This window comes from Hemicordylus capensis, chromosome 5, assembly GCF_027244095.1.
Source record: "Hemicordylus capensis ecotype Gifberg chromosome 5, rHemCap1.1.pri, whole genome shotgun sequence".
NCBI classification, from domain to species: Eukaryota; Metazoa; Chordata; class Lepidosauria; order Squamata; family Cordylidae; genus Hemicordylus; species Hemicordylus capensis.
Window position 1 is genome coordinate 2,851,647 of NC_069661.1, and position 26,643 is coordinate 2,878,289.

At 44.3% G+C, this 26,643-nt stretch overlaps 1 protein-coding gene across 1 annotated transcript in view; it reads right to left on the reverse strand.

Annotated features, from left to right (window-relative positions):
• The window catches only part of ZNF638 (zinc finger protein 638), a 113,556-nt gene that overhangs the window by 26,478 nt on the left and 60,435 nt on the right, over nt 1-26,643 (reverse strand). Inside the window, exons 9-18 of the mRNA XM_053255820.1 lie at nt 23,394-23,446; nt 23,233-23,294; nt 16,892-17,263; nt 16,648-16,694; nt 14,495-14,626; nt 14,173-14,301; nt 12,514-12,555; nt 2,623-2,763; nt 1,286-1,411; nt 739-788 (exon numbers count right to left, since the gene is read on the reverse strand). Coding sequence (XP_053111795.1) covers nt 739-788; nt 1,286-1,411; nt 2,623-2,763; nt 12,514-12,555; nt 14,173-14,301; nt 14,495-14,626; nt 16,648-16,694; nt 16,892-17,263; nt 23,233-23,294; nt 23,394-23,446 — 1,154 coding nt within the window. The remainder of the gene's footprint in view (nt 1-738; nt 789-1,285; nt 1,412-2,622; nt 2,764-12,513; nt 12,556-14,172; nt 14,302-14,494; nt 14,627-16,647; nt 16,695-16,891; nt 17,264-23,232; nt 23,295-23,393; nt 23,447-26,643) is intronic.

Consider the following 26,643-nt stretch of genomic DNA (forward strand, 5'->3'; position numbering starts at 1 on the left):
TGCTCCATCCCCTTTTCCTGTTTCTATCACTCTTTCTCTCTCTCTCGCCAAGCCTACCCCGTGTTCTCTCTCTCTCTCGCCAAACCTGCCCCATTCTTTCCCCATCTCACTTCTCTCTTTCCCTCTTATAAAAGCTTGTGTGGTAAAGGATCAAAGTGTAATCTTCTAATTTTTTTTCCTTTGAAGTGCTCCATGTTAAGTGTGATGACTTGGCAGAGGTGGAAAGGAAGAACAATGCATTTTATTGTTATATATTTTGTACAGAGAGTATTGTATTTATTTTATTAGAATTTTTAATTCAATACATTTTATTTTAATTTAAATTAATCTTGCCCTGCCAGAACTTCAAAAGTTAAATTTTGATTAAATTCATTTTAATTAATTTCACTTTAATTTGATTTAATTAATTGATTGATATTAAGTGTTACTTTGATAATCAGCACCCTAAAAATTGACCTCGGCCCCCATGAGCCAAGTCACAGTCAGTTCGGCCCACCAGGTCATTTGAGTTATGCACACCTGATATAGAGAGAGTTAGTTAGCCTGATATAGAGAGAGTTAGTTATTGCATGTATTCTTTTAAACTGCTCTAAACAAATCAGAATGAAAAGCTTACCATGGAGAGGAGAGCAGGAGAACCAGCCTACCTTGTTCAATCATGGATTAAAAGAGAAAACGAAAACACATACACAAGGGCGTGCACAAAGGGTGAGATGCTTTAGACAATTAAAAACATACCTCTCTTTGCTTGGCTCTTGTTTTCTCACCTCCCTTTTCATGACTTCAGGCTGTTTGTTGTTTTTTAAAAAAAAGAGACAACGCTGAATTATTGAAGCAAATCACAAAGAACAGCATAAATACAAATCTGCCCGGAGTGGTGTAAACAAAGGCTCTACATTAGTTGTATTTTCGACTTTTCTGAATTCACATGAGAAAAGGAATGCAGTGGGAGAAGGAGAAAGGGGATGAGACAATATATGTGGCTTTTAATAATACAATCCCTGACATAATCCTTGAATATGCACCTGTTTCACTCGATTCCATCTCGATGCCTCCTCTCAAATCCTATTATGGGCCGAGACTGGACTAGAAACTTACAGATAGTGACTGCTCCATTAATTCACTAATTGGTCACGAAACAACAGAAGTGGCAAGGAAAACCAAGGAGCATTAGCACTGAACATATGCATCAAGGCAGAGTCTCCATATCCTGCATCAACTGTGAGAACAGACCCAAAAAGCAAGGCAGACGCTAAAGTACTCGAACCAAAGAAAGTTAACTTACTGGCAAAGGTTCAATCTTTGGTGATCGTGAAAAGGTCAATTGTGAATTTCCCAGTCTATAGGGATATCTTCTTAGAAAGCGGCACATTGATGCAGCTGACTCAGCACTATCCAGCTGAAGAATTGCCTTAGAAATTAAAATATGCATAGTGTTAACATAAAGGTATAGTTTGCATAGCCAATATATCCATATACACGTAAATATTACTTAGTCAAGTGGAGGTTTCTCCCTTCGGAAAAGACATTCTTCCTACGAGTTTGACACAGAGTTAAAGGCAGAGAAGAAGAAAAAAATCCTAAGCTACCGAGTGCTTGCAAATCTTCTGTTTCACTACCATCAGGCAGCGTGCTGGGTAAACAAAATGTCTGCAAAAGCAGAGCAAGAGTACAGCAGGTGTTATTCATGTCATGATGCTATAGAGCAGGGGTCAGCAATCTGTGGCATGCAAAATGATTTTGAATAACACAGTGCTAGGAAGAACGACCACTACGATGCTCACTGCCTGCCTACAGCTGGCATGTCGCATACAGGATCAGTGATTGAGGTCTCTGGCTGTGCCAGCTGGTTGGCACTCTCTCACGCGCAGGTATGAAAGAGACCACTGCAGCCACCTATCCTGGCTGACCACTGCCTGCTACAGCATGCAGCAACATGCCCACTCGAGGCAGGCAGTGGGCATCATAGTAGCTGATATTCCTCATGCATATGCTCACTCTCTCTCTCAGCAACTAATTTCTATGATTTGCCTGCTCCCAAAATGTAGAGACAAAGCACAAAAATTTGCTGAAGCACAGAGAGACAGAGCAGCCGGCGATCCTTAATGCCAGCTGGAGAACAGCACTGAACACTGCTGGGAAGAAGAGAAGCAGTGATAAGCGTGCGGCTTCCAGCTGGATGGCAAGTCCAGTGATGTGGAGGTGGGGCAGCAACACAGCTTGGCTGACACAGCAGGGAGAGTGGGACTAGTGAGATGGGAATGCCAGCTTCACTATGAGCCGCTGCCCTCCAGGAGTCAGCCCTGAAGACTTGGCACACCACTTCTGAAAGGTTGCCAACCCGTTATAGAGAAGCAGCAGCAGCGGATAACAGGATCTCTGGAATGCGAGCACATGAACATAGACAAACATATTAAGCTGTCTTAGGCTGTATCGGATCACGGATGCATCTTACCCAGTACTGCCTGGCAGTAGCTTTCCAGAGGTTCAGTAAGTGTTTTTCCCAGCCTTACCGGGCACTGACAGGGACTAGGCTTGAGAACTTCTGTGTGCAAAGCATTCTCTTCCCCTAAGCTACAGTCCTCTTGCACAAGAGGGTTTCACAAACAATCAAAAATTCACCTTGTTCTTATTTGTTATCACCATGTAGTGATCCACTCGCCCAAATCGAAGTCCAACACAAAGTATTTCAAGTTCTGAGTATCCCCCATCAGGCAAGTTGCCAAGATACACAAACTGTGCATGAAGAGTTTCGGTATTCACCTAAGTAAAGAAAAAAGGACACACAGTAAGTACATAGGAAGCTGCCTTCTGAGTCAGACCCTTGGTCTATCTAGCTCAGTATTGTCTACATTGACTGGCAGCAGCTCTCCGGGGTTTCAGGTAGGAGTGTCTTGAATACAAAGACGATGACTATTTATACACTGCTTTTCAACAAAAGTCCCCAAAGTGGTTTGTTTGGATGGATAGATGGATAATGGTTCCCTGGCCCCAAAGGGCTCACAATCTAAAAGGAAATATAAGGTAAACACCAGCAACAGCCACCGGAGGGATGTTGTGCTGGAGATGGATAGGGCCAGTTGCTCTCTCCCCCTGCTAAATAAAAAGATTTACCATTTTTAAAAGGTGCCTCTTTGCTCAGTCAGCAGGGGTCTTCTCAGCTCTACCTGACTATGCTGCCAGGAAGTGAACCTGGGACTTTCTGCATACAAGCAGGCGCTCTACCACTGAGCTGCAGCCTGATCCTCTAAGAGAAATATCTTACAGCAGACAGTGCTCACATCTAGTCTCCCACTCAATCACACCCTGCTTAGCAAAAGGGACAATTCATGCTCACTACTACTTCAAGACCAGCTCTCCAACCTAAACTTCCCCAGAGGCTGTATTTTGCTCAAGGTCTGACTGATTCCCATACCTGGGGGCAGGAAAAAATGGTCCCACTATGTCACTCTAGCCAATGACCCTGAGATTTTCTGTACTGCCTGATATGTTACTTGTGTCATCTGGTCTTGCCTCCTCTACAGGAGTCACAGTATAATGCCTCATCTGTTCATTCCTGCTTTTTGCTCGGGCTATTATAAAGTCTGTTGCTCCCTTCCAACTATGATTTTAAGGTCATGGCCATTATTTGTTATGAATAAATACAGTGAGGGAAATAAGTATTTGATCCCCTGCTGATTTTGTCCGTTTGCCCTCTGACACAGAAATGACCAGGCTATAATTGGAATGGTAGGTTTATTGTAGCTGTGAGAGACAGAACAACAACAAACAAACCCTCAAAAGCCCAGTGCCCAAAAGTCAGCGATGGATTTGCATTGTAGTGAGGGAAATAAGTATTCGATCCCTTCACAAAAGATGTCTTAGTACTTGGTGGCAAAAGCCTTGTTGGCAATCACAGAGGTCAGACGTTTCTTGTAGTTGGCCACCAGGTTTGCACACAACCCAGGAGGGATGTTGTCCCACTCCTCTTCGCAGATCCTCTCCAAGTCAGAAAGGTTTCGAGGCTGACGTTTGGCAACCCGAACCTTCAGCTTCCTCCACAGATTTTCTATGGGATTAAGGTCTGGAGACTGGCTGGGCCACTCCAGGACCTTCATGTGCTTCTTCTTGAGCCACTCCTTTGTTGCCTTGGCTGTGTGTTTTGGGTCATTGTCATGCTGGAATACCCATCCACGACCCATTCTCAATGCCCTGGCTGAGGGAAGGAGGTGCTCACCCAAGATCTGACGGTACATGGTCCCGTCCATCGTCCCTTCGATGCGGTGAAGGTGTCCTGTCCCCTTAGCAGAAAAACACCCCCAAAGCATAATGTGTCCACCTCCATGTTTGACGGTGGGGATGGTGTTCTTGGGCTCATAGGCAGCATTCGTCCTCCTCCACACACGGCGAGTTGAGTTGATGCCAAAGAGCTGGATTTTGGTCTCATCTGACCACAACACTTTCGCCCAGTTCTCCTCTGGATCATTCAGATGTGCATTGGCAAACTGAAGATGGGCCTGTACATGTGCTGCCTTGAGCAGGGGGACCTTGCGGGCACGGCAAGATTTCAGTCCTTCACGGCGTAGTGTCTTACCAATTGTTTTCTTGGTGACTATGGTTCCAGCTGCCCTGAGATCATTGACAAGTTCCCCCCGTGTAGTTCTGGGCTGCTTTGTCACCGTTCTCATGATCATTGCAACTCCACGAGGTGAGATCTTGCATGGAGCCCCAGACCGAGGGAGATTGACAGTTGTTTTGTGTTTCTTCCATTTGCGAGTTATCGTGCCAACTGTAGTCACCTTCTCACCAAGCTGCTTGGCGATAGTCTTGTAGCCCAGTCCAGCCTTGTGCAGGTCTACAACCTTGTCCCTGACATCCTTCGACAGCTCTTTGGTCTTGGGCATGGTGGTGAGTTTGGAAGCTGAGTGATTGCTTGCTTCTATGGACAGGTGTCTTTTATACAGGTACTGTAACAAGCTGGGATTAGGAGCACTCCCTTACAGAGGGTGTTCCTCATCTCAGCTCGTTACCTGCATATAGTGAAAAGACACCTGGGAGCCTGAAATCTTGCTGGTTGATAGGGTATCGAATACTTATTTCCCTCACTACAATGCAAATCCATCGCTGACTTTTGGGCACTGGGCTTTTGAGGGTTTGTTTGTTGTTATTCTGTCTCTCACAGCTACAATAAACCTACCATTCCAATTATAGCCTGGTCATTTCTGTGTCAGAGGGCAAACGGACAAAATCAGCAGGGGATCAAATACTTATTTCCCTCACTGTAATTCATTCACTAAGATCAAGATAGGAAACGTTAACAGACTATTGAACTGAGTATAGTAAACTGAAGATCAAGCTGGGAATCCTTGACCCATACCTTGATTCTGGCCTATGAGCTGTCAACTAGGGATGTGCACAGAACCAGCTGGCCCAGTTCAGTCTGAGTCCAGACTGGATTCGAACCTAACCGGACCAATTCGGTCCAGCGCCCCTTAGGAAAACACACACACACACACACCGGTTCAGTCTGGGGAGGATTCACAAAGTTTTTTGTGTGTGTTTTAATTCAAACTTTTTTTTTTAACCTTTAGCCCCTTCGGGGGGCTTCCTCTAGGCTGCGGGGTATGTGTGTGTGTTTGTCTGCAAAGGTTCCCCCTCCCCTCGCTGGTCTCGGTCAGCACCGCCATGGCTTGTTTAGTGCCTTTTTCGGCCCATTTGAGCCTCTGTATGTTGGCACTGTGGACATTTTGACTGCTGCCGCACATGTGCAAATGGCCTCTGTGAGGCCTAGCATGGCCTCATAGAGCCCTCACAGAGGCCATTTGCGCATGTGTGGCGGCAGGCAAAATGGCCACTGCGCCAACATATGGAGGCTTGAACAGGCCAAAAAAGGCACTAAAATGGGCCACGGCGGTGCTGACCGAGGCCGGTGGGGGGACGGGGAACTTTTGCGGACACACACCCCTCCCACCCCGCGGTCTAGAAGAAGCCCCCCAATGGGGCTAAAGGTTTTTTTTAAAAATGAAAATTTAAAAATCCAACTTCGCGAACCCCCCAAACCGTCAGGGGGTGTGTGTGTTTGACCGGGGGTGTGGTTCGATTTTACCCTGGAACCGTTGAACCAAATCGGTTCGATGTAGAACCGAACACCCCCCTCAAACTGTTTGCACACCCCTACTCTCAAAAAATATAACTGAGTTCAGACAAAGCAAAATAAATATCCGTTATCTTGATCATGTGACTCAGAGGTTCTTTACACATTCATAAGAGCTCAACTGAAAATGAAACACTGGAGCTTACCTCGTTTTTCTACAGTGGAATAGACTAGAACTGGACAGCTCCTCCCACTCGTTCCTGAGACTAGGCCAATCAGAAATTGAATCTCAGTTGCCATATATAGGGGGAGGAGTTCCCTTGGTCCCAGTTATGTAAGCTCATGAGCCAACAGTGACAAGACAACGAGCAGAACAGAAAATCATAAGTATGAACCAACACAACCAACAAGGGAAGAACTCCTTCAAAGAATATATTAATATTACAAAAGACCCTGGGGTGATAAGATACCATCCTAAAGAAAACCATTTCAGGATAAAAGACATGGTAATGTGTCAAGATCTGAGTCAGGGTCATCCTCTATAGTGGACAAGAGTGTATCCCTCAGGTAAGTTCCGAAGTTTTATTCTTGTACAGTGGAGGAGTATAATTGGATACAGGATCTGCAACAACCCACCATGCTCCAGGATATACTTGTAAGCTCATGAACATACTACCTAGTGTAATACTCTCCTACCAAATGAGACATCAGCCAACACAGGTAACAAATTATAGTGAGAGATGAATGATATCAGGGATATCCATATAGCTGCTCAAAAGAAATCCATCAATGGAGCCTGTATCGAAAAGTCTCCTGACGTGGCAGCAACTACTAGTAGAACATGCTACAATCCCTTTGATTGGAGAAATGCCTATGCTCATGAAGGCCCAACCAACACATACTAATCCACGCGGCTAACATGGTAGTTGATACCTTACATCCCAGTGATGTAGGATGAAAGGACATGAAAAGTGGTTCAGAAACTCTAAATCCCTGCTCCACTTGAGATAAATCTCATCAACCCTTCTAATGGTATTCCATGCTTTCCCCCTAGGACAGCTAGGTTTAGGACAAAAAGGAAATATGAGTTCCTGTGCTTGTTGAGACACTGAATTAATGTTATGAAGTAGGAACTGTCATCAATACAGTATAGTCTAGATAAGAGACATAGCTCTTTCCTAACAAAAGGGGCCCCAGTTCAGAGATTCTGTGTACCACTGTAATCAACACCAGGAATGATACTTTCCAAGATAAAAACTTCAGCGTAACTGACTTTAATGGTTCAAATGGCCATTTTTGTGAGAGCTTGTAAGACCACATTGAGACCTCAAGTGGGAAACTGGAGTACTGTGGGGTGCACCATTCAGGAACCGCTTGATGTGAGGGCAACTGCTTAGCGAGGATGTCCCATCTGCTCTAAAGTTAGAGGAGATGGCCACTACCTGCCTTTTGAAGTATTCAGTTGAAGCCCAAGATCCTACCCATTCTGAAGGAACAGAAGCATAGAATTTTAGGGTTGGAAGAAATATTTTATTCCAAACCACCTGCTCAGTGCAGGAAAATACTACAACATCCAACAGATTGTTGTATAGCCTCTCTCTCTGAAAACATCCAGTGAAGGAGAGCCCACCATTGCACCGTTCCATAGCTGAACAGTTCCCTACAGAGGAAATTCATCCTTAGCCTAAATCTTCCTTCCTTAGTCTAGCCTCAATCTGCTTCCTTGTAATTTCAACCCAATAGTTCTAGGTCTGCCCTGAGGAGCAACAAAGAACAAGTCCCTTCCTCTTGTGTGGTAGGACTTCAGATACTCAATGGCAGCTATCATATTCCACCCCACTCCCTAATCTTCTCTTCTCCAGGCTAAACATATTCAGTTCCTTTAACCTTTCCTTCAGAGTATTTGGCTTTCAGATCCCTCACCATCTTGGTCACCCTCCTCAGAATCCATTCCACCTTAACATTTTTCTCAAAATGCAGAGCCCAGAGCCTGGACACAGTATTCCAAGTGAGGTCTGACCAACGGAGAATAGAATGGAACAATTACTTCTCATGATATGGATGCTATACCTCTGTTAATGCAGCTTAAAATTGCATTAGCTTCTTTAACAGTTGTGAACAGCACTGGCTCATGTTCAACTTACTGTCCACTAAGACAACTAGGCCCCTTTCACATGCACAGCTGCCAAGCCAGATCTCCCCATTCTGTACGTGTTTATTTGACTTCTATCCCCTAAATGTAAGACTGACTTACTAAATTTGTGTGCCAGCCACTACTGAAATCTCTAGGTGGTTTACAGCATGAAAAACAAACCAAGAATAAAACAGTTAAAACATAAAACCAGATTAAAATATCCATAAACACACCAACTAAATAAAAAGCTTGGCTGAAGAGATGTGTCTTCAGTCATTTCCTAAAAGTCAACAGGGATGGAGCAGCTCTAATCTCAGCTGGAAGTGCATTCCACCGTCCCAGGGCAACCACAGAGAAGGTGCGGCTTTGAATCACCACTCTCAGATGAACCTCCCTGAAGATCTTAATAGGCAGTGGGGTACATGACAAAGGCGGCATTCTCTTAAACACCGTGGGCCCAAGCCATTAAGGGCTTTATAGGTAATAACCAACATTTTATATTTTGCCGGTTAATAATTGCCTCCTTTAAGCAAGGAGGCATCCTGCCTTCCCTCAGAGAAGCATTTATTATCTCAACCAGGCCCTCTCCAACAATCGCCCTGCTTGATAATATAAGCCATGTCGGACAAGGGTCATGAGAACAGGTGGTAGGACGCACAGTTCCAAGCAGCTTGTTCAAGTCCTCAGGAGTAACAAACTGAAACTGATCCAATATAACCACACAAGAGTTAATGGACTCTGCACCAACTATAGAATCCAGGTCAGCTCAAATACAAAACTTTACATTTGTCTCTACTGAACTTAATCTTCTTGATTTTTGATCCTGTCCAGATCAAATTGACTCTTGATTCTCTAACGTGTTAGTTATCCCCACTGCAGCTTCATCTGCAAATCTGACAGGAATCCCTTTTATTTCCTCCTCCAAGTCATTTACGAAAGCATTCAAAAGCACAGGGTCCTAGAGAACCCCACTTGATAGCCATCCAGGATAATCTGGAGCCTTTAATAAGTACTGACTGGGTACGGTGGTTGTTCAACTAGCTGTGAATTCATCTAACAGTAGTTTCATTTAGCCTGCCTTTTACCATCTTGTCAACAAGATGTATCTTAATTTCAGCAAAGCATTGATCGTCTCCTGTAATATCCATGATCTACTGAATGAGTAAGTGTTTAAAAAGGAGATAAGAATAGTCTGGCAAGATTTGTTCTTGGCAAATCCATGCTAGCTCCTGCTAGGGTCATCCCAGCAATGCAGTTAAAGGAGTCCTATTTCGTTTCGACACCAAGATATTAAGGCCCTCCATGTTGCCTGGTACATCAGTTTGTGGACTCCCATTTGGAAGCCATGATGCAATCCAAGAACATTTCATCATAGTCTTTCTGACCTAAAGTCTCCTACTCCAGGATACAAGTGGCATCCAGACCACGTTGGGGTGGAATAATTATGTAGGTCTTTTTCCAGGGGGAATGGGAGTTCCATTGCAAGGTGGATTCCAAGAATCACAGTCTTCAAGGGCATATGATCACTACTAGACTCACTTCTGCTTGGTATTCTCTGATCTTTTGAACTTTTGATTCTGTGGCAGCACCTCCTTTGCGGGCGGTGGGGGGATCGGCTGGGTGGGTGGATTTTGAGATGTACAGAAGAATCTGTAGCCGTGGAATCAAGAGACAGAGACTATCTGCCCTAAGTTACCAGGTGACCACAGTGAGCTCCTCTGACCAACAGACTTGCATCTGAGGTAAGCTGAAACCTTTAAATGTGACAGAAAAGATGTGCCTCAGTGGAGAGAAGGTAACCACCACTGTAGGGACTTTTCACTGAGTGAATAGCCATGATCTATAGCCTGGATTCTGATGCAGCTTGATCTTGCCACAGCAGGAACAGCCAATGGAGTGGATGAGCATGAAGTTGAGATCAAGGGACTGTGTCAATGCATGAGATCATTAGGCTCAACAACTGAGAGACAATGAATGTCCTCCATGAATTTATCTAAACCCTTCTTAAAGCTATCTAGGCTATTGGCTGTCATCACAACTTGTGGCAGAGAATTCCTTAGGTTGATTATACGTTGTGTGAATAAGCACTTCCTTTTGCTGGTCCTACATTTCTTGGCAATCAGTTTCATGGGATGACCTCTGATTCTAATGTTATGTGATGGGGGGGGGGGATTCCAGTACAGACTAAGAGCCTGATTGTAGAGATAAGTTGTATATTTTTGCAAGGTCAGCAATTTCACATTGGAGTTCTTTAAGGACACTTGAGGGGACGATACCTCCTGCTCTATTCCCCATGTTGGGACCCAAAATGGCTGCCGCCATGGGCTGGGAGGAGGAGGCCGGGAGAATGGCAGGAATGGGCTGGGATCTCCTCATCGCCCTCTTCTGACAACGTGGCCCAGGCAGAGCAAAAGTGCTTGTTGGGCTGCCTTGCGGGGTCCGTGGAGCCCGCACACCCCTCTGGGCCTCCCTGTCCCCATGAGGGAGCCTGGGCCGAGAGGTCGTCCTAAGGCAGGGCCACTGCTGCTGTGGTTGCCTTCTGCGGCAGTTCTGCCCCCCACCAGCTGGGACTGTCCTGGTCAATGCTGGGAGCTTGGTGTAGGCAGATTTCTTATCTCTCCTCTCTGCCTTTTTCGCCCTTGCCGCTTTGCTGGACCGAGTTTCGGGTGTGGAAGAGGTCGCCGCCACCCACTCGGCCTGGCACTTCAAGTGTGCTACCGAGTGCTCAGAAAGAGGGAGAAACCTCTCTCTCGCTGCGTGAGGCTGCTGCGGCCATTGGAAAGGCGCACGTGGCCACAGCAGAGGAGCTGAGTAAACGAATAAAGATAAGAACTAAAAGTAAAGATAAGGCTCTCTTTTAAAGCTGTTCCTGTTTCCCTGCTTCTCTCTGGCTAGAAAGGGGCCAGAGTGGAGAAAGGGGAGAGCCGATCAGAGAAAAATCACAGAGCAGTGAAAAAAAGGCGAAGCAAGATAGGGCAAAAAATGGAGACTGAGGGGATTGCCCCTCCCTCCTGACACGTAACAAAGCTCTTGATTGGCCCTGTCTGGAGCAGGAGGCTCGTGACAACCCATGCTCCCTGCAGATACAAGCCTCTTCCGGGGGGGAACAGTTGGTTCTCACACATCATTGCAAATCTCTAGCACCTTCAAGGTCCAGGGGTGGGGGGAGAGAGTCACTGGAAATAGGAAGATGCCTTAATACCAAGTCGGACCATAGGTCTGTCTAGCTCAGTACTGTCTACGACGACTGGCAGCAGCTCTCCGAGGTTTCAGGCAGGACTCTCTCCCAGCCATACCTAGAGATGCTAAGGAGTGAACCTGGATGCTCTTCCACTGACCTAACCTATCTATGGCCCTATTCCCTAAGGGAAATATCTTACAGCGTTCATATGGTTACCCATCCAAATGCAAACCAGTGGGCCCTGGTTAGCAAAGGGAACAATTCATGCTCACAACCACAAGACCAGCTCTCTTCCCTGCCTTGTGCTACTGTTCCCCTCAATCTCAAGGATGGAGGTTTGTGGGGCAAAGCGAGGGCAGGCAATTGCCTCCCTGTTTGAGAAGTTATATGTGTTGCTGCCCTCAGTTTCTGCTTCTGTTTTACTGGCATTTCTAACTCCATTCCTGTCTTGCACTATTTATTCAATCATTCTTTTTATTTATATTTAGTAAATGCATTTATTTCCTGTTCACACTACAGGGGGAACACTGGCTCAGAGAGGGAGACATCATCCTCCAGTATTCCCTCTTATCACAAGTGAGTGAGTGAGTGAGTGAGTGAGTGAGTGAGTGAGTGAGTGTGTGTGTGTGTGAGAGAGAGAGAGAGAGAGAGAGAGAGAGAGAGAGAGAGAGAGAGAGAGAGAGAGAGAGAAGAGGCAGGGTGGAAAAGACACTGAGACACAAGTGGAGCACTGTGACTTCACTGCTCTTAGAGGTGTGACAGAGTGGACCAGGAGGATTAAGGGGACCCTCCCCCTCGAATATTCTGTGGTGGTAGAAGCAGTATAAGGCAGCTGACATTCAACTTGTAGCAGCAGCAACAGCAACAGTAGTAGTATAAGGCAGCTGACATTCAACTTCTAATTGGCCCTGTCTCGGTAGTGAGTGCAAAGAGCAACTCATGAACTCCTCTACTGTAGAATTTTGAACTTCCCAAAATCAAGCAAAACAAGGACTACTATTTCTGTTATTTCTGAAGGAAATCCTACTAAACAATAATTCCACTACGTCACTTACTTATTTCCCATTTTAAAAGGTCAGGATTGATAACAAGAAAACATTAATAATAAATACATATGCTACTTACCTTTGGATTAGCATCTTTAATCATAGCAATAAATATAGCTTCCTGAAGAAAAACAGAACAAAAATATTCAGTTAGCTAGAGGACACTGTCTACAGATTTAAGAATCATCACACCCACTGACTGGATCTTGGTGAGATAAGAGCTTCCCCATCTCTAGCAACTTCTAGAAAGGCACTGAAGGCATATTTGTTCACCCAGGCTTTTAATTAGATTTATAGTTTTAATACTTTCGATGTTGGGTTTTAAATAATTTTAAGATTAATGATTTTAATGTTTATATTATTTTAATTGTTTAATTGATTTAATTTTTTATGATTTTAATTGTAAACTGCCCAGAGACATAAGATTTGGGCGGTACAGAACTATGTTAAATAATAAATAAATAAAACAATAAATTTGGCTTAGCATAGTAATCTCTTCCACTTCTGAGTCTCACTTGGTTAAAAACTTGTTCTCCCTCCCTCTCTGTATAGACACGTACCCACCAAGTGATGTCCTGGCCCATGAAGGCTGGCTATAGCCATTCAGGTGCCACTGGCTAGTATTTACCGTGGCACTAGCACAAGTGGTTTTCCTCATTGCCTCTCTGCTCCCTACAGTTTCAAGCCTCCTCAAAAGCCAAGGGACTTTCTGCAACTATATGGACTGTGGCAAGGGGTGGCTGTAGGGGAAGAGGGAGAGCCCAGAAACCAGGCCTAGTGGCCTACAGTTCCATGTAGTGCAGAGGGTCCCAAAAACCTCGTGAACATCTTTTTAGGTGGCTTAGAGGGCTGCTAACTGAGCAAAGAGGCATCTTTTTAATGTGGTGATTCTCTTTATTTAGCGGGGGAGAGCAACTGGCCCTATCAGACCTCAGCACAGCATCCCTCCAGTGGCTGTTGCTGGTGTCTGTCTTACATTTCTTTTTAGATTGGGAGTCCTTTGGGGACAGGGAGCCTGCCTTCTTTATTTTTATTTCTCTATGTAAACTGCTTTGGGAACTTTTGCTGAAAAGCGGTATATAAATATTTGAAGTAGTAGTAGCAGAGATAGTTTCCTGCAAAGAGAGGAAGATAATGAAGAAAGTGGAGGATTGAATTATATGGTTCTGAAATAACCACAGAAGATTTCCAGGATCTATGTAGATGAGCAACCATCTGCTGAACACACACTAATGTAGATAATGTCATCTATCACTACTTCTGTCATTATGATCTTCCAGTTCTGAAGAGAACACTGCAATATGGTATTCTAGTCTTGGTACCAACTAAAATGTATTTAGCTAAAACTATTTATTTATTTATTATTATTATTATTATTATTATTATTATTGCATTTTATATCCTGCTCTTCCTCCAAGGAGACCAAAGCAGCGAACTACATAAGTTTCTCCTCACAACCCTGTGAAGTAGGTCAGGCTGAGAGAGAAGTGACTGGGCCAGAGTCACCCAGCTAGTATCATGGCTGAAGGGGGATTTGAACTCGGGTCTCCCCGGTGCTAGTCCAGCACTCTAACCACTACACCACGCTGGCTCTCAAACTATACCTTGCAACACTAATCTGAATAATGCAAAAAAGCAAAGTACAATTGGAACCCAGCAGAAAACAAAGTGGAGAGAAGCAGCTCCAAAAAAAGACCAAAAAGGAATTTTCAGCCGTTAGTCTTCATCGTTTACTAACCTCATCTTTAATATCCTTGAATTCAGGTGCCATAGTAATGCACAGCTGGTTACTTTGTACCCACATCGGAAAGCAGGTATAAAATTTCACCATGGAATCTGCAGATTTGCAACTCATTTCTAAATATGCCTTTTGAACAAAAGAAAAAAAAATCTACATCAGCAGTCTGAAGCCAGACTGTTACCCTCAAGTTAACTGCAATACGCTGATCTCATCAGTGTTTTTTCAAGAACATTAACCAATGCCAATAAACGAATATACAAAGAAATGATTCGTCTTTTCTTTTCTTTTTACCGGAATGCCTAGCGAGTTGTTCAAATACCTTCTTATGTGAAGACACAATTAAAATATCTTTCTGTCCTCCAAAAGGCTTGGTTAAGTTGGAAATCTCATCAAGAGTTAACCCTGCCTCAGGCAGGTTAGAAATAACCACAACACATATTTCTTCTGTTTCCTAGAAAAGCAAAGAGAGCAAAGCAGAATCTTAAGTGAGGAGGTTTGAGTAACATCAGAATGTTTGTCATCATGCTACCTTCTCCATTTTGAAGGCCTCAATATTACTGTGCCATGCTGAACCCAAGAAAGGACAATTTGCTGGAAGATGTTTTGCTCTCCCTTTGACAACAGCACAATTTAAAGTGGTGGGGAAGAGAGAACACTCCTTGGTTTCAGACCTGGTTTTGTTATGGAAACTACTTTGGTTACTGTAATGGGTCATCTACGTTAGCCAGGACAACGACAGGGGTGTGTGACCCTGTTGTTCTCCTGATCCTCTCAGTGGCTTTCAGTAGCATTAACCATGGTATCCTTCTGTACAGATTGTCCAGGCTGGAGACTGGGGGCGCTGTACTTCAGTGATTCTGCTCCTACCTGGATAACCAACTCCAAAAAGTGGTGCTGGGGAACTACTGATCAACCCTATGGCACTTTTGCCAAGGGGTCCCACAAGGTTCTCTCTTGGACTCCATGCTTTTTTAACACGTATGTGAAACTCCTAAAAGTGGCAAGTCATCACATTAGTATGCCAATGACACATAGCTCTGCTTCTCTTCATCAGCGAGGTGAAGGAGTGCAACTGCTGAACAAGTGCTTGGAACAGACAGTGGACTGGATGAGGGCTAGTAAACTGAAACTCAATCCAAACAAGATAAAGGTTACAATGGCTGGTGATTCTTCTGACTGGGAAAGTAGTGTTCCACTACTTGGGCTTGATACTTTGAATGGGCCTGCACTCCCCCTGAAGGATCAGCTTTATAGCTTAGGATTGCTGCAGATCCAGCATTGCCACTGGAGGCTCAAGTGGTATTCATTACGGGGAGGTAGCCATGGCTTACAGTGTGCCAGCCACAACCCCTTCTGGAGAAAGAGAGCCTGGCCACTGTTACCCATGTGCTTAAAATTAGGACACTGAGGCATCATACATGGAGCTACCTTGGAAGCTTCATCTGATATAAAATTATGTGGCTAGGTTACTAATTGGATCAAGTTATACAGAATATATATCTGTTCTTAAACAGCTTGATTGATTGATTGATTGATTAAGTGCCATCAAGTCAGTGACATCAATTTCCAGACCCAACATAACTCAAAGTGATGAGGCTTACCTATAAAGCCCTAAGCAGCTTGGTACCTGGACACTTCAAAAAAAGCCACCACCTCCTACTCTCTGGGTCAACCCCCTCCATCTGAAGTTCAGTAGGTGGTGACGAGAGAGGGGGCCTTCTTGGTTGCTGCACTTTGTAGAAGGCCCTTCAAAGTGAAGCTCACTGAGTGCTGTGATGCCATGTCAGCACCAGGCAAAGAGGTTGCCATTTGCCCAGACCTTCCACTGGGTGATGGTTTTAATTGTTTTTTGTACTGCTGTACTTTTAATGGACTTATATAATTTATTAATGCTGTGTTTTTATATTTGTATTTTTCCTGTGTTTTATTCTATTTATTGCTTTTTAATTTTTATTACATATCAGTCCAATAGGTCTTCTGAATGGCAGTTTGGAATTTTAGGGGCGGGGGGGGGGAGGATAAGTTGTTCTGGTAAAAACTAATCTGCCTACTTTCCTTTCCCTATAATATTAATTGATCATTACCATCCTCACAAGTTAGCCCACTTGCACTTCATATGTTTATGTGTCTGCCATCTTGAATCGGGGAGGATGACATGATCACAAACTATGCCGTTGAGGTGTCCCTACAGCTGTACCTAATTTGGCTCATACTTGGGGACAGGGGAGAAAAGAAACACACACAGACACACACTTTTCTTAAGGAAAGAAGGCTAAAAACACCACAATAATATAATCTAGATGCTGTTAAATATAACCCAACAGGCCTATGTGAATATCAGCTTTCCATCACAGCAAGCTTCAGACATTGTGAAAAAAATATTTTGGATAAAATTATCTAGCAACTAAAGAAGTAAAGGCAAGAAATTGGGGCAGCGGCAAGAGTATTTTGAAAAACATTTTTTTTAATTACCGTGCTTGATTCTCCTGCTTTTGCACCCTTTACAGCCTCTATTGGATCTAATTTATAAAGAAGGAGACAAAAACAAGAGGCATGTCACCAATACAAAGTTATCTGGCGAGTCAAATAATTAAGAGCCCAAATTCTAGGAATTCGGAAATGTCAATCAATCATTTTATTCAGGAAAATCCCATGCATTTAAAAATTAAAAGTATATTTTTTCATTGAGGTTAAAGTTGTATCTCTCTAAATATACCTGGCACATGGGCAGGTGTTTCTTTTGCCTTGGATTCGACAGGTTTCTTGGGCTCCGTGGTCTTCTTGCTCTCTTGAGCTTTTTGGGGCTCCTCAGACTTCTTGTGTTCTGCAGTTGCCTTTGTTACCCCAGTCTTCTTGAGATCTGTAGATTTCTTCTGTTCTGCAGCTGCCTTTGCTGCTCCAACTTTCTTGAGATTTGCTGGCTTCTTTTGTTCTACAGCTGCCTTTGTTGCCCCAACCTTCTTGAGATCTGCTAGCTTCTTTTGATCTACAACTTTCATTGTCCCAGGTTTCTTTTTTGGATCCACAACAACTGACTTTATCGCCCCACCCTTTTGAGGTTCTCCAGGGTCCTTAACGTTGGTTTTTGCTGTATTCAGGCAAAACATCCATTTATATTATTAAAGAAGCTTGCTAATAAAATACTATTGAACTGCTTGACTAGTACACTTATGAGATTACTGCCAGAGGTTAATAAACCCACAATTCAGCTTAGTTCTGGGAATAAAAATGATTTGCAAAACCACCAAACGACATTAAAAATCAATAGCTTGGATCATCTGCAAAGAATGCATAAACACAATATCCCAGAAATTAAATCAGTATTTCTTATACCTAGGAACATAAGAAGCTGCATTATACTGAGAGACCCACATTTCTCCATCTAGCTTCGTATCATCTACACCAACAGGCAGCAGCTTCTCCAAGCTTTCAGGCAGGAGTCTTTCCTAGTCCTATCTGGGAGACACTGCCAGAGACTGAACCTGGCAAGTAAAGCATTCAAAAGCAGCTGTTCTACCATGGCCCCATCCCAAAGATGGCATAAACAGGTCCACCATCCAGGAAATGACCATCCAAGACCTGCTTAGCTTCAGCAAGGTGACTGTATCATATGCCCTGAGACCATGCTCTGGGACCTACTTTCAGCTCTCTTGTAATTAACACTATAAAAAGGTAAGGTTTCCAATATCCCAAACTGAGAAGTGCAGATGTGTGAATCCATTTGGGTACAAATCGATTTGTACCCAAATCTAGCTGATTCGGGTGATTTGGAGACAGAACAATCACCCCTGTGGTGCACTGGCTAGATTTGGGTCCAAACAGAATTGCGCCTGATTTGATTCAAATCGCTTCGAGATTCAAATTCCTCCTATTATTTTCCCCAGATCCCAAGCTTTCATTTAAAAAAAAAGCTAAGCTCTAGCCCTTGTAGAAGTGGAGTTATGGAGCAAAATATGTGGTCCTTATTTTTCAAGTGTTTGGATTCTCTGGTGTATAACAACTTTCTGTCAATGAATCCCTATGAGGATTCATTACACACTTTCATTACTTCTATTCATTTTGACTGTCTTTGGACAGTGCCAACTGTCCAAAGACACCTGCCATATGCCAACTACAACACCCGCAAAGCAGTGGAGTACTACTCAGTTTATGTTCTAGGATTTTATTTTTTTAAGTGTTTAGACTCTTTGGTGTCTAATAACATTTCCTGATAATGAATCTCTATGAGGATTCATTACATGCCAAAGAATCTAAACACCACAAAAATTCCTAAAATATAAACTGAGTACTCAGTGGCTTGTGGGGTGGGGGGTAGTTGTTACATGGGATGCTACTAATTCCCCATCCCCACCCACAAAGCAGTGAGGTCAAAATGAATAGAAGAAATGAAGGTGTGCAATGAGGACACAAAAAAATCTAAATACTTTAAAATAGCCTATAAAATAAAATGTGTAACCCAGTGTGTGGGGTGGGGTGGCGAGCGGGTATAGTTGACACATGGCAGTTGACAGTGGGCACTGTCCAATGACCGACAAAATGAACAGAGGAAGTGAAGGTGTGCAATGTATCCTCACAGAGATACATTATGAGGAAAAGTTATTATACACCAAAGAATACACTTGGGGAAAAATAGCAACAGCACATTTTGCTCCATAACCCCACCTACAAAGGCTAGAGCTTAGCTTTAAAAAAATTGAAGCTGGGGATCCATGTTAGGGTTAGGATAGGAGTCCCCAAACTTTTTTTTCTTAAAAAAAAAAGCCCCACTGCCTTGAAATCTGGGTGGTAGGTGGCACCCATGGGGACCTACCCACCACCCAAATTTGGTGCCCCAGGACCTTTATAAGTAGTCCGAATCAATCCAGATCCAAATTGAACCCACATCGAATCTGGAGTGATTGTGGGGGGGGAGAATGACGACAGATTCAGACACAAAACCAATCAGGGGTGATTCAATTCAGGCACAGATCAAATCAAAAAAATCAATTCATGCACATCCCTACTGAAAGGTGCAAGAGAACTCTCCAGTGTTCCCTCTAAGGCATGTGCACACACGTGTTTTGATGTCCGCTCAATTTTAGATCCCGCTCAGGAAGGCCCCATTCGAAATGCACGTGTGCACACACTACCTTGATACTGCCTCGCAGAACAAAGCTAATTCTGCGCAGATGAAAAAAAGTAGTGAACACTGCAACCCTCTTCTGTCATCAAGGACTGAAAATACAAAAATGACACTGGGAGATAAACCAGTCTTGTGGTAGCAAGCATCAATTGTCCCTTTTGCTACACAGAGTTAATCTTGGTTGGCATTTGGATGGGTGACTACATGCAAGTGCTGCTTGCTTTAACATAGTCTGCTTAGAGGATGGGACTATAGCTCAGTGATAGAGCATCTGCTTGGTTTGATCCCCGGCATCTCCAGGTAGGGCTAAGAATGACTACAGCTTGAAACCTTGGAGAGCCCCTACCAGTGTTGACAATATTGCGCCTTTGGAAGGGGTGGCATAGGCTCTTCATGTGTTAGGGTTAAGTCCACGGAGGCCACAGCCTTAGTCAGTAGGAGAGGGAAATCTTCCCTATGGAATAGTTTATGTGTCTGAATAATTGAGGAGCTCATTACCACGTGCCCAAAGCTTCAAAGCATGCTAAAGAGAAAGGCCGCATTGGGGGATGGCCACTTTCTACTGTGTCTCATGTTCCCCATTTTTGCAATCTGCAGAGAAAGAGGATGGGATGACAAGGAGGGCACTTCGTGGGTACCGGTAAGTCTCCACAGACTGTGTGATGAATAAGTACTTGCACAAGCAAGTATAGTCCCAGAGGCACCATGAACCAGGCTACCCGGTTGTTCCCCGACAAAGATAACACATGACAGGGGAGTGATACCCGCGGTCTGGGTTGAAAGGCAGCCCCTGGAATTCCTGAGTGGCTCTGTTCAATTTTTTGTACAAATTAGTAAGGGAAGGTGAGCCCAGCCCCTTCCCCTTGAGTGCTAGAGTGCACTCTATGGCATTACTCATGAGAAGAACCACCTTGGGTACACTAGGATGATGATTAAAATGCAGAATTGTTAGTAATGTGAGACAACGCCCCCTTCTCTCAAGGACCACTCTCTCATGAGAGTGGCAGGCCACAGAGACACGCATGCGGGCCAGAGGGCTTTCACCACCCAGTCCCCTTGCTGGATCCAAACAAGTCCCGGGGAAGGGTACCACACCAACAGCTTTCCAGGTCAAGGAGACTGGCAGACAGCAGGAGTGCAAATGCTCACTGCCAGTCTAGTCATCCCTTGGCACATGTGCATGCCGAATTTTGCCCAGTACAACCACCCAACTTCCCAGGGATCGCTGAAAACAGGCGCTCCATGACGGTCAATTTGCATATGCCGCAACACTGGTCCCATCCCAGGAATTTTGAATGTGTACTAGGAGCCATCCTCAATTTTGTCCGACTGAGCCCACAGGGAGAAAGCAGGACAAACAGAGAAAGCAGGACAAATGGGGCAGCACGGACTCCTTGGGAGTCTGCAGGAGTTAAATGCAGAGGGGAGGGTAAGGAATATGAGTACTTTTAAAAAAATTATACAGAGGGGTCCACATCAGCAGGGCCCCCTATAGTTGAATGCTCAAGCTCATGAGGGCACAGTCCTACGGAGATCCAAAGCTTATGAAGCCTCTGGTCCTTCCCAGTCGACTGGCCCTCTCATGAGAGCTAAACCCTGACCGGCAAGCCAATATGAAGGCAGGAGTGTGTTGTGGGTTCCTGGACTGCTTTGACCAGGTCTGCCTGTCACAACAGCCTCCTTTGCCAAAGTGGACCACAACCCAGGATCCTTTGTCCACCCTCATATATATATGTATTCCCTCCTAGGAAATCATCATTGGTCCCTTTCTAGAGTAACTGAATAACAGTTCTCCTCCCCACCCCACCTTTCCTTAACAGTAATCGTGCTTGCGCAAGACTGTTTTGGCCACACGGCTCTTGCGAGGGCAGAGGGACTAGTGCTGTGAGGAAAAAGGTTGAGCGGGTGGTGGCCTCTCAGCTCCAGGCAGTTTTGGATGATGCAGATTATCTAGACCCATTTCAAACTAGCTTTCATGTGGGCTATGGGGTTGAGACTGCCTTGGTCGGCCTGATGGACGATCTCCAACTGGCTATCGACAGAGGGAATATGACTCTGCCGATCCTTTTGGATCTTTCTCTGGCTTTCAATACCATCAACCATGGTATCCTTCTGAGCTGCCTGAGGGAGGAGGGATTGAATGGTACTGTTTAACAGTGGTTCTGTTCCTACGCCTCTGGCAGATTCCAGATGATGTCGCTTGGAGACTATTGTTCTGCTAAGCGAGAGCAGAAGTGTGGAGTTCCACAAGGCTCCATACTGTCTTCCAATGCTTTTTAACATCTACATGAAACCATTGGGATAGATCATCAGGAGGCGTGGTGCTGGGTGTTATCAATATGCTGATGACACCCAGATCTACTTCTCCATGCCAACCTCATCAGGAAATCGCACATATTCCCTAAATGCCGGACTGGATGAGGGATAACTAACTGAAGTTGAATCCAAATAAGACAGCGGTACTGACTGCCGGGGGGGGGGGCACACCAGTATCTGAAAGATGGTTTAGATCTGCCTGTTCTGGATGGGGTTACACTCTCCCTTAAAGATCAGGTATGTAGTTTGGGAGTGCTCCAGGACCCCAAGCTCTCCCTGGTTTCTCAGGTTGAGGTGGTGGCCAGGAGTGCTTTTTATCAGCTATGGCTGATACGTCAGCTCCGTCCATTTCTAGAGGTACATATGCTGGTAACCTCCAGGCTTGACTACTGTAAAGTGCTCGACATGAGGCTGCCTTTGTACATAGTCTGACAACTGCAACTGGTACAGAATACAGCGGCCAGATTAGTCTCTGGGACAATACGAAGGGACCACATAACACCAGTTTTGAAAGAACTGCACTGGCTGACGATATGTTTCTGAGTGAGATACAAAGTGCTGCTTCTTACCTATAAAGCCCAACAGCTTAGGTCCAGGCTATTTAAGAGAGTGCCTCCTTTGTCATAAACCCTGCCGCCTGTTATGACCTTCTGGAGAGGTCCGGTTACGGATGCCATCAGCTTGTTCGGTGGCGACCCATGACTGGGCTTTCTCTGTGGATGCGCCCTGAGGCTTTGGAATGTGCTCCCTGCTGAAATAAGAGCCTCCCCATCTCTGACAGATTTTAAAAAGTCTTTAAAGACACATCTGTTCACCCAGGCTTTTAATTAAATAATTTTTAATAGTTTTAATACTGTTTTAAAATATTATTTTAACAATTTTAAATTGTTGTAATGTTTTAGCTTTTTTGTTGTTCTTTTGTTTTTAACTAAGGTTTTACTTCTTCAGTTTTTACTTGGCTGTAAACCGCCCAGAGACGTAAAGTTTTGGGTGGTATAAAAATATGTTAAATAAGTAGTAAGTAAGAGCATCTCCTCCTCTGTTTGTTTTCAGGAAGAACCTCAAGACTTTGCTCTTTTTGCAGGCTTTTAATTAGAATTAATTTTAATATCTATTTTATTCTATTGTTTTTATTATGTATTTTAATTTATAACTTTTAAATATTTTAAATTTTGTACACCACCTAGAGATGTACATATCAGGCAGTATAGAAATATGACAGACAGACGCACTCTCCCTGCTGAAGGCGGGTGGTCTGTGCTGAAAAGGCATGATTGCCCTCAGCACACCCCCTTGAAGATCATAGCAGTCTGGCAACGTGAGCACTACTTAGCATGCTGGGATGCAACCTCAGTGGACCAGGTGGAGGGAGGGGCCCCTCTGCTCTGAAACCAGAGGTTGCCCGGCCCTGATTGAAATATGGTCTGCATGACAATTCCTGGACTCAGGACTTAATTTCAGGTTCGTCAACCTACGGTTTGGTGTTATGTGAGAAGGCAGCCCATAGATTCCTCCACTATTAGGCTACCCAAATCAGAATCACAAGTGAAAAAGCACGCATGGGCATGTGTGCATAAGAACAATATCAATATACAGAGAAAAAACTAACTAGAACTCACAGGTGGAGGTTACTGGTGAAACAGGTTTTGCTGTTTTTGCAGTAGAGTTGGTTTGATCTTTCCTAAAAAAAACACCACACCAAATTATGAACTAAAACCACTGATCACAACACATTAAAATAAAACCAGAGATTGACCAAATTAGGTACTCATATACATACTTTGTATTCAGAGTTTTGACATTTTGTTCAGTATTCTTCACATTTCCTTTGTTCTGAAATATAAAGAAAAATATTAACTGCCCTCCACCCAACAATATATTAGCTTCTATTATGAATATTATGCCCTTCTAAACCTATGACAATCCGACCCCCACCTCCCACTCTGGTTATTTAAACACCTCTCCCATTTATTAAGCAGGAAAATTTTCAATTGTCCTTTAATTTTTAAGTTGTCCTTTAATAGTGGGGCTTGCAGCCCCACCATTGACTGAGATCCAGTTAACGGGGCTAGAGAAAGGGCCTTTTTGGTTGTCACTCCTCTGCTTTGGAATGTCCTCTCCCTTCCCGCCCTCCCCACCTGCAATAAGCTGTGCCACGCTCCCTCTCTCTGGGGAAAGGCTTTTTTTAAAAAATTCTTTGTCTGTTCCATTAAGTTTTAATCTGTGAATCTGATTATCTGGGGCTAGTTTTTAGCTGAATTTTATTAATTTTGTATTGTTTTATCTGTTTCATTGTCTTCTTTGTGAGCTGCCCTGAGCAGCACTGTACTGAAGGAATGGCTATAATCACTGTAAATTAAGAAAGCTAGTGCGGTGTAGTGATTAGAGTGCTGGACAAGGACCGGGGAGACACGAGTTCAAATCCCCATTCAGCCATAAGACTTGCTGGGTGACTCTGGGCCAGTCACTTCTCTCTCAGCCTAACCTACTTCAAAGGGTTGTTGTGAAAGAGAAACTCAAGTATGTAGTACACCGCTCTGAGCTCCTTGGAGGAAGAGCGGGGTATAAATGTAAAAATAAACAAACTAAATAACTAAATATTTGCAAACTGAAGTAGGTCCATTACTATTTGTTTTGCAGTTGTCCAAAGCCTGCAATGAGAGGCTGTGGAGACTTTCTGATATTTCTTTAAGGAAGAGGAAAAGAAAAACAACATTTAGGAGAAAGAAACACACGCGCACACACGCATGCGCTCTCTCTCTCCTTTTTGCTTGAAGACAGCTGGTGTTGGTGCAAGCTCCAAGCAGGTGCATGTCTTTAAAACAGGTAGAATGGAAAACTGGGAAGGATGTCTAGGCTCTTAAAGCCTTGCTACTTTAATTAAGTCCTACCTCTAGAGCACTGCTTCAACCGCCAGTCCACAGAACTGTGCCAGTCCTCAAAGAGTTGAGTGCTGGTTTGTGCCCCTAAGGCCCCTTGGCCAGTCCCCCTTGCCCTCCTCACTCTCTCTCTCCTACTTGTCCTCCTGTTCGCTGGCCAGGTGAGCTAAGCAGCCTTCTGCCAAGCAGCTGCTGCGGTGCCTGCGCTTGCATATTCCATGGCACAGGGCACATGATGTGTTTTGTCTCTCTCTCTCTCTCTCTCTCTCTCTCTCTCACCCTCACCCAAAGAGAGAGTGCAAGAGGATGGGTGGCAGCAGTTAGGGATGTGCGAAACGGACTGGGATCAAACCCACCCCCACGCCAGTTAGCAATTAAAAAAAAATAATAATAATAATTTTGTACCTCCAGCCCTCGGTCAGCACTGCTGTGGCCCGATCTAGTGCCTGGACCATGCCAGGCCTTACAGAGGCCATTTGTTCATGCACGGTGGCAGGCAAAATGACTGCCGCACTGGCTTACGGAGGCCTGAACGGGCCAAAAATGGCACCAGATCAGGCCACGGCAGTGATTACCAAGCAGGGGGAGGGGGAATGGTCACGGACCCTGCCCCGGGCGGCCTTTATTTATTTATTTAGTTAGTGCATTTTTATACCGCCCTAACCCAAGGTCTCAGGGCGGTTCACAACAAATAAAAACAAAACATTAAAATCAATTAAATATTAAAAACAGCTTAAAACAAATCAATAAATAATCCAAAATTTAAAAAACTACAAAGTTAAAAAGTTAAAGAAGCCCCCTGAACGGGCTAGAGGTAAAAATTTATTTTTATTTTTTAAAAAATTAACACAATTGTGAAGCCCCCCAGACCGAAGGTTGAAGGGGGGACAGACCAAATTGGTCCAGTAAGGTTCCGAGTGCAGTTTGCACTTGAACTGAATCGGGCCAGCCAGTTCCGTGCACCACCTCAGTGGCAGTAGCACACACTGGCCTTACTCGCTGTTTGCAGCCTCACCCTCGGCTCGTGCTTGCGTGCTGCTCCCTCCCTCTCTCTCTGCATGCACAGCAACGCACACTGGCTGAGTGGCTCACCTCGCTCGCGGGTGTACCTAGTGCTGCTGCTCTGCTCCCTCTCTCTTCCTCTGAGTGTTCTCCACCCGCCAAAAACAAACACAGAAGAACAATGCTCAGCCGCCTGCCCATGGCACCACCTCTGCTACAGGCAGCTGAGCCTGAAGTGGGGGGAAACACTGCCACCGTGGCTGTAAGCAAGCCGGCTCGCTGGGTCTGGGTGCATAGCCAATCAGAGCAAGCCTGGGAAACAGAGCTAGAGATGTTGCCTCCTTGTCATTTTGCTACTTCTCCCTGGCTTTCTCTTGACTTCAGCCCCTTCCCTCTCCTTTCCCTTTCTCCCCCCTCAATTCTCTCTCTCTCTCTCTCTCCCCTCAAGCCTCCTTTCCCTTTCTTCCCCTCCTCCATTTTCTCTCTCTCTCCCCCCTTTCCCTTCTGATCAAAGTGTAATCTTATCCAAAATTATGAGAAAAACTTCTAATTTTTTTTCTTACAAGTGCTTCATGTTAAGTGTGATGATTTGGCAGAGGTGGAAAGGAAGGGCAATGCATTTCATTGTTATGTATTTTGTACAGATTGTATATTGTATTTTTAATTAGAATTTTTAAATTCAATTTATTTTAATTTAAACTAATCTTGGCCTGCCAGAACTTCAAAAGTTAAATTTTGATTAAATTCATTTTAATTAATTTCACTTTAATTTGATTTAATTAATTGATTGATATTAAGTGTTACTTTAATAATCAGCACCCTAAAAAGTGACCTCGGCCCGCATGAGCCAAGTCATGGCCAGTTTTGGCCCACCAGGTCATTTGTGTTGTGCACACCTGTAGTATAGTACTAATAGATAAACCTGAAACCCCTTTACTAACTGCTGGTCCGGGAAACTGCATGCACAGAATGTAGCAGTCCTTGAAACTCCACATGAAGAATTTAGCTGTCCTTGACTCCAAAAAGGTTGAGAAACACTGCTCTAGAGCACATGGGGGGGGGGGTTTCCTGGATACCCTCATCCACCAACACAGAAAGGATAAGCGTTACTATCATTGAAATCATTATAATGGCTTTTCCTTGACTTCT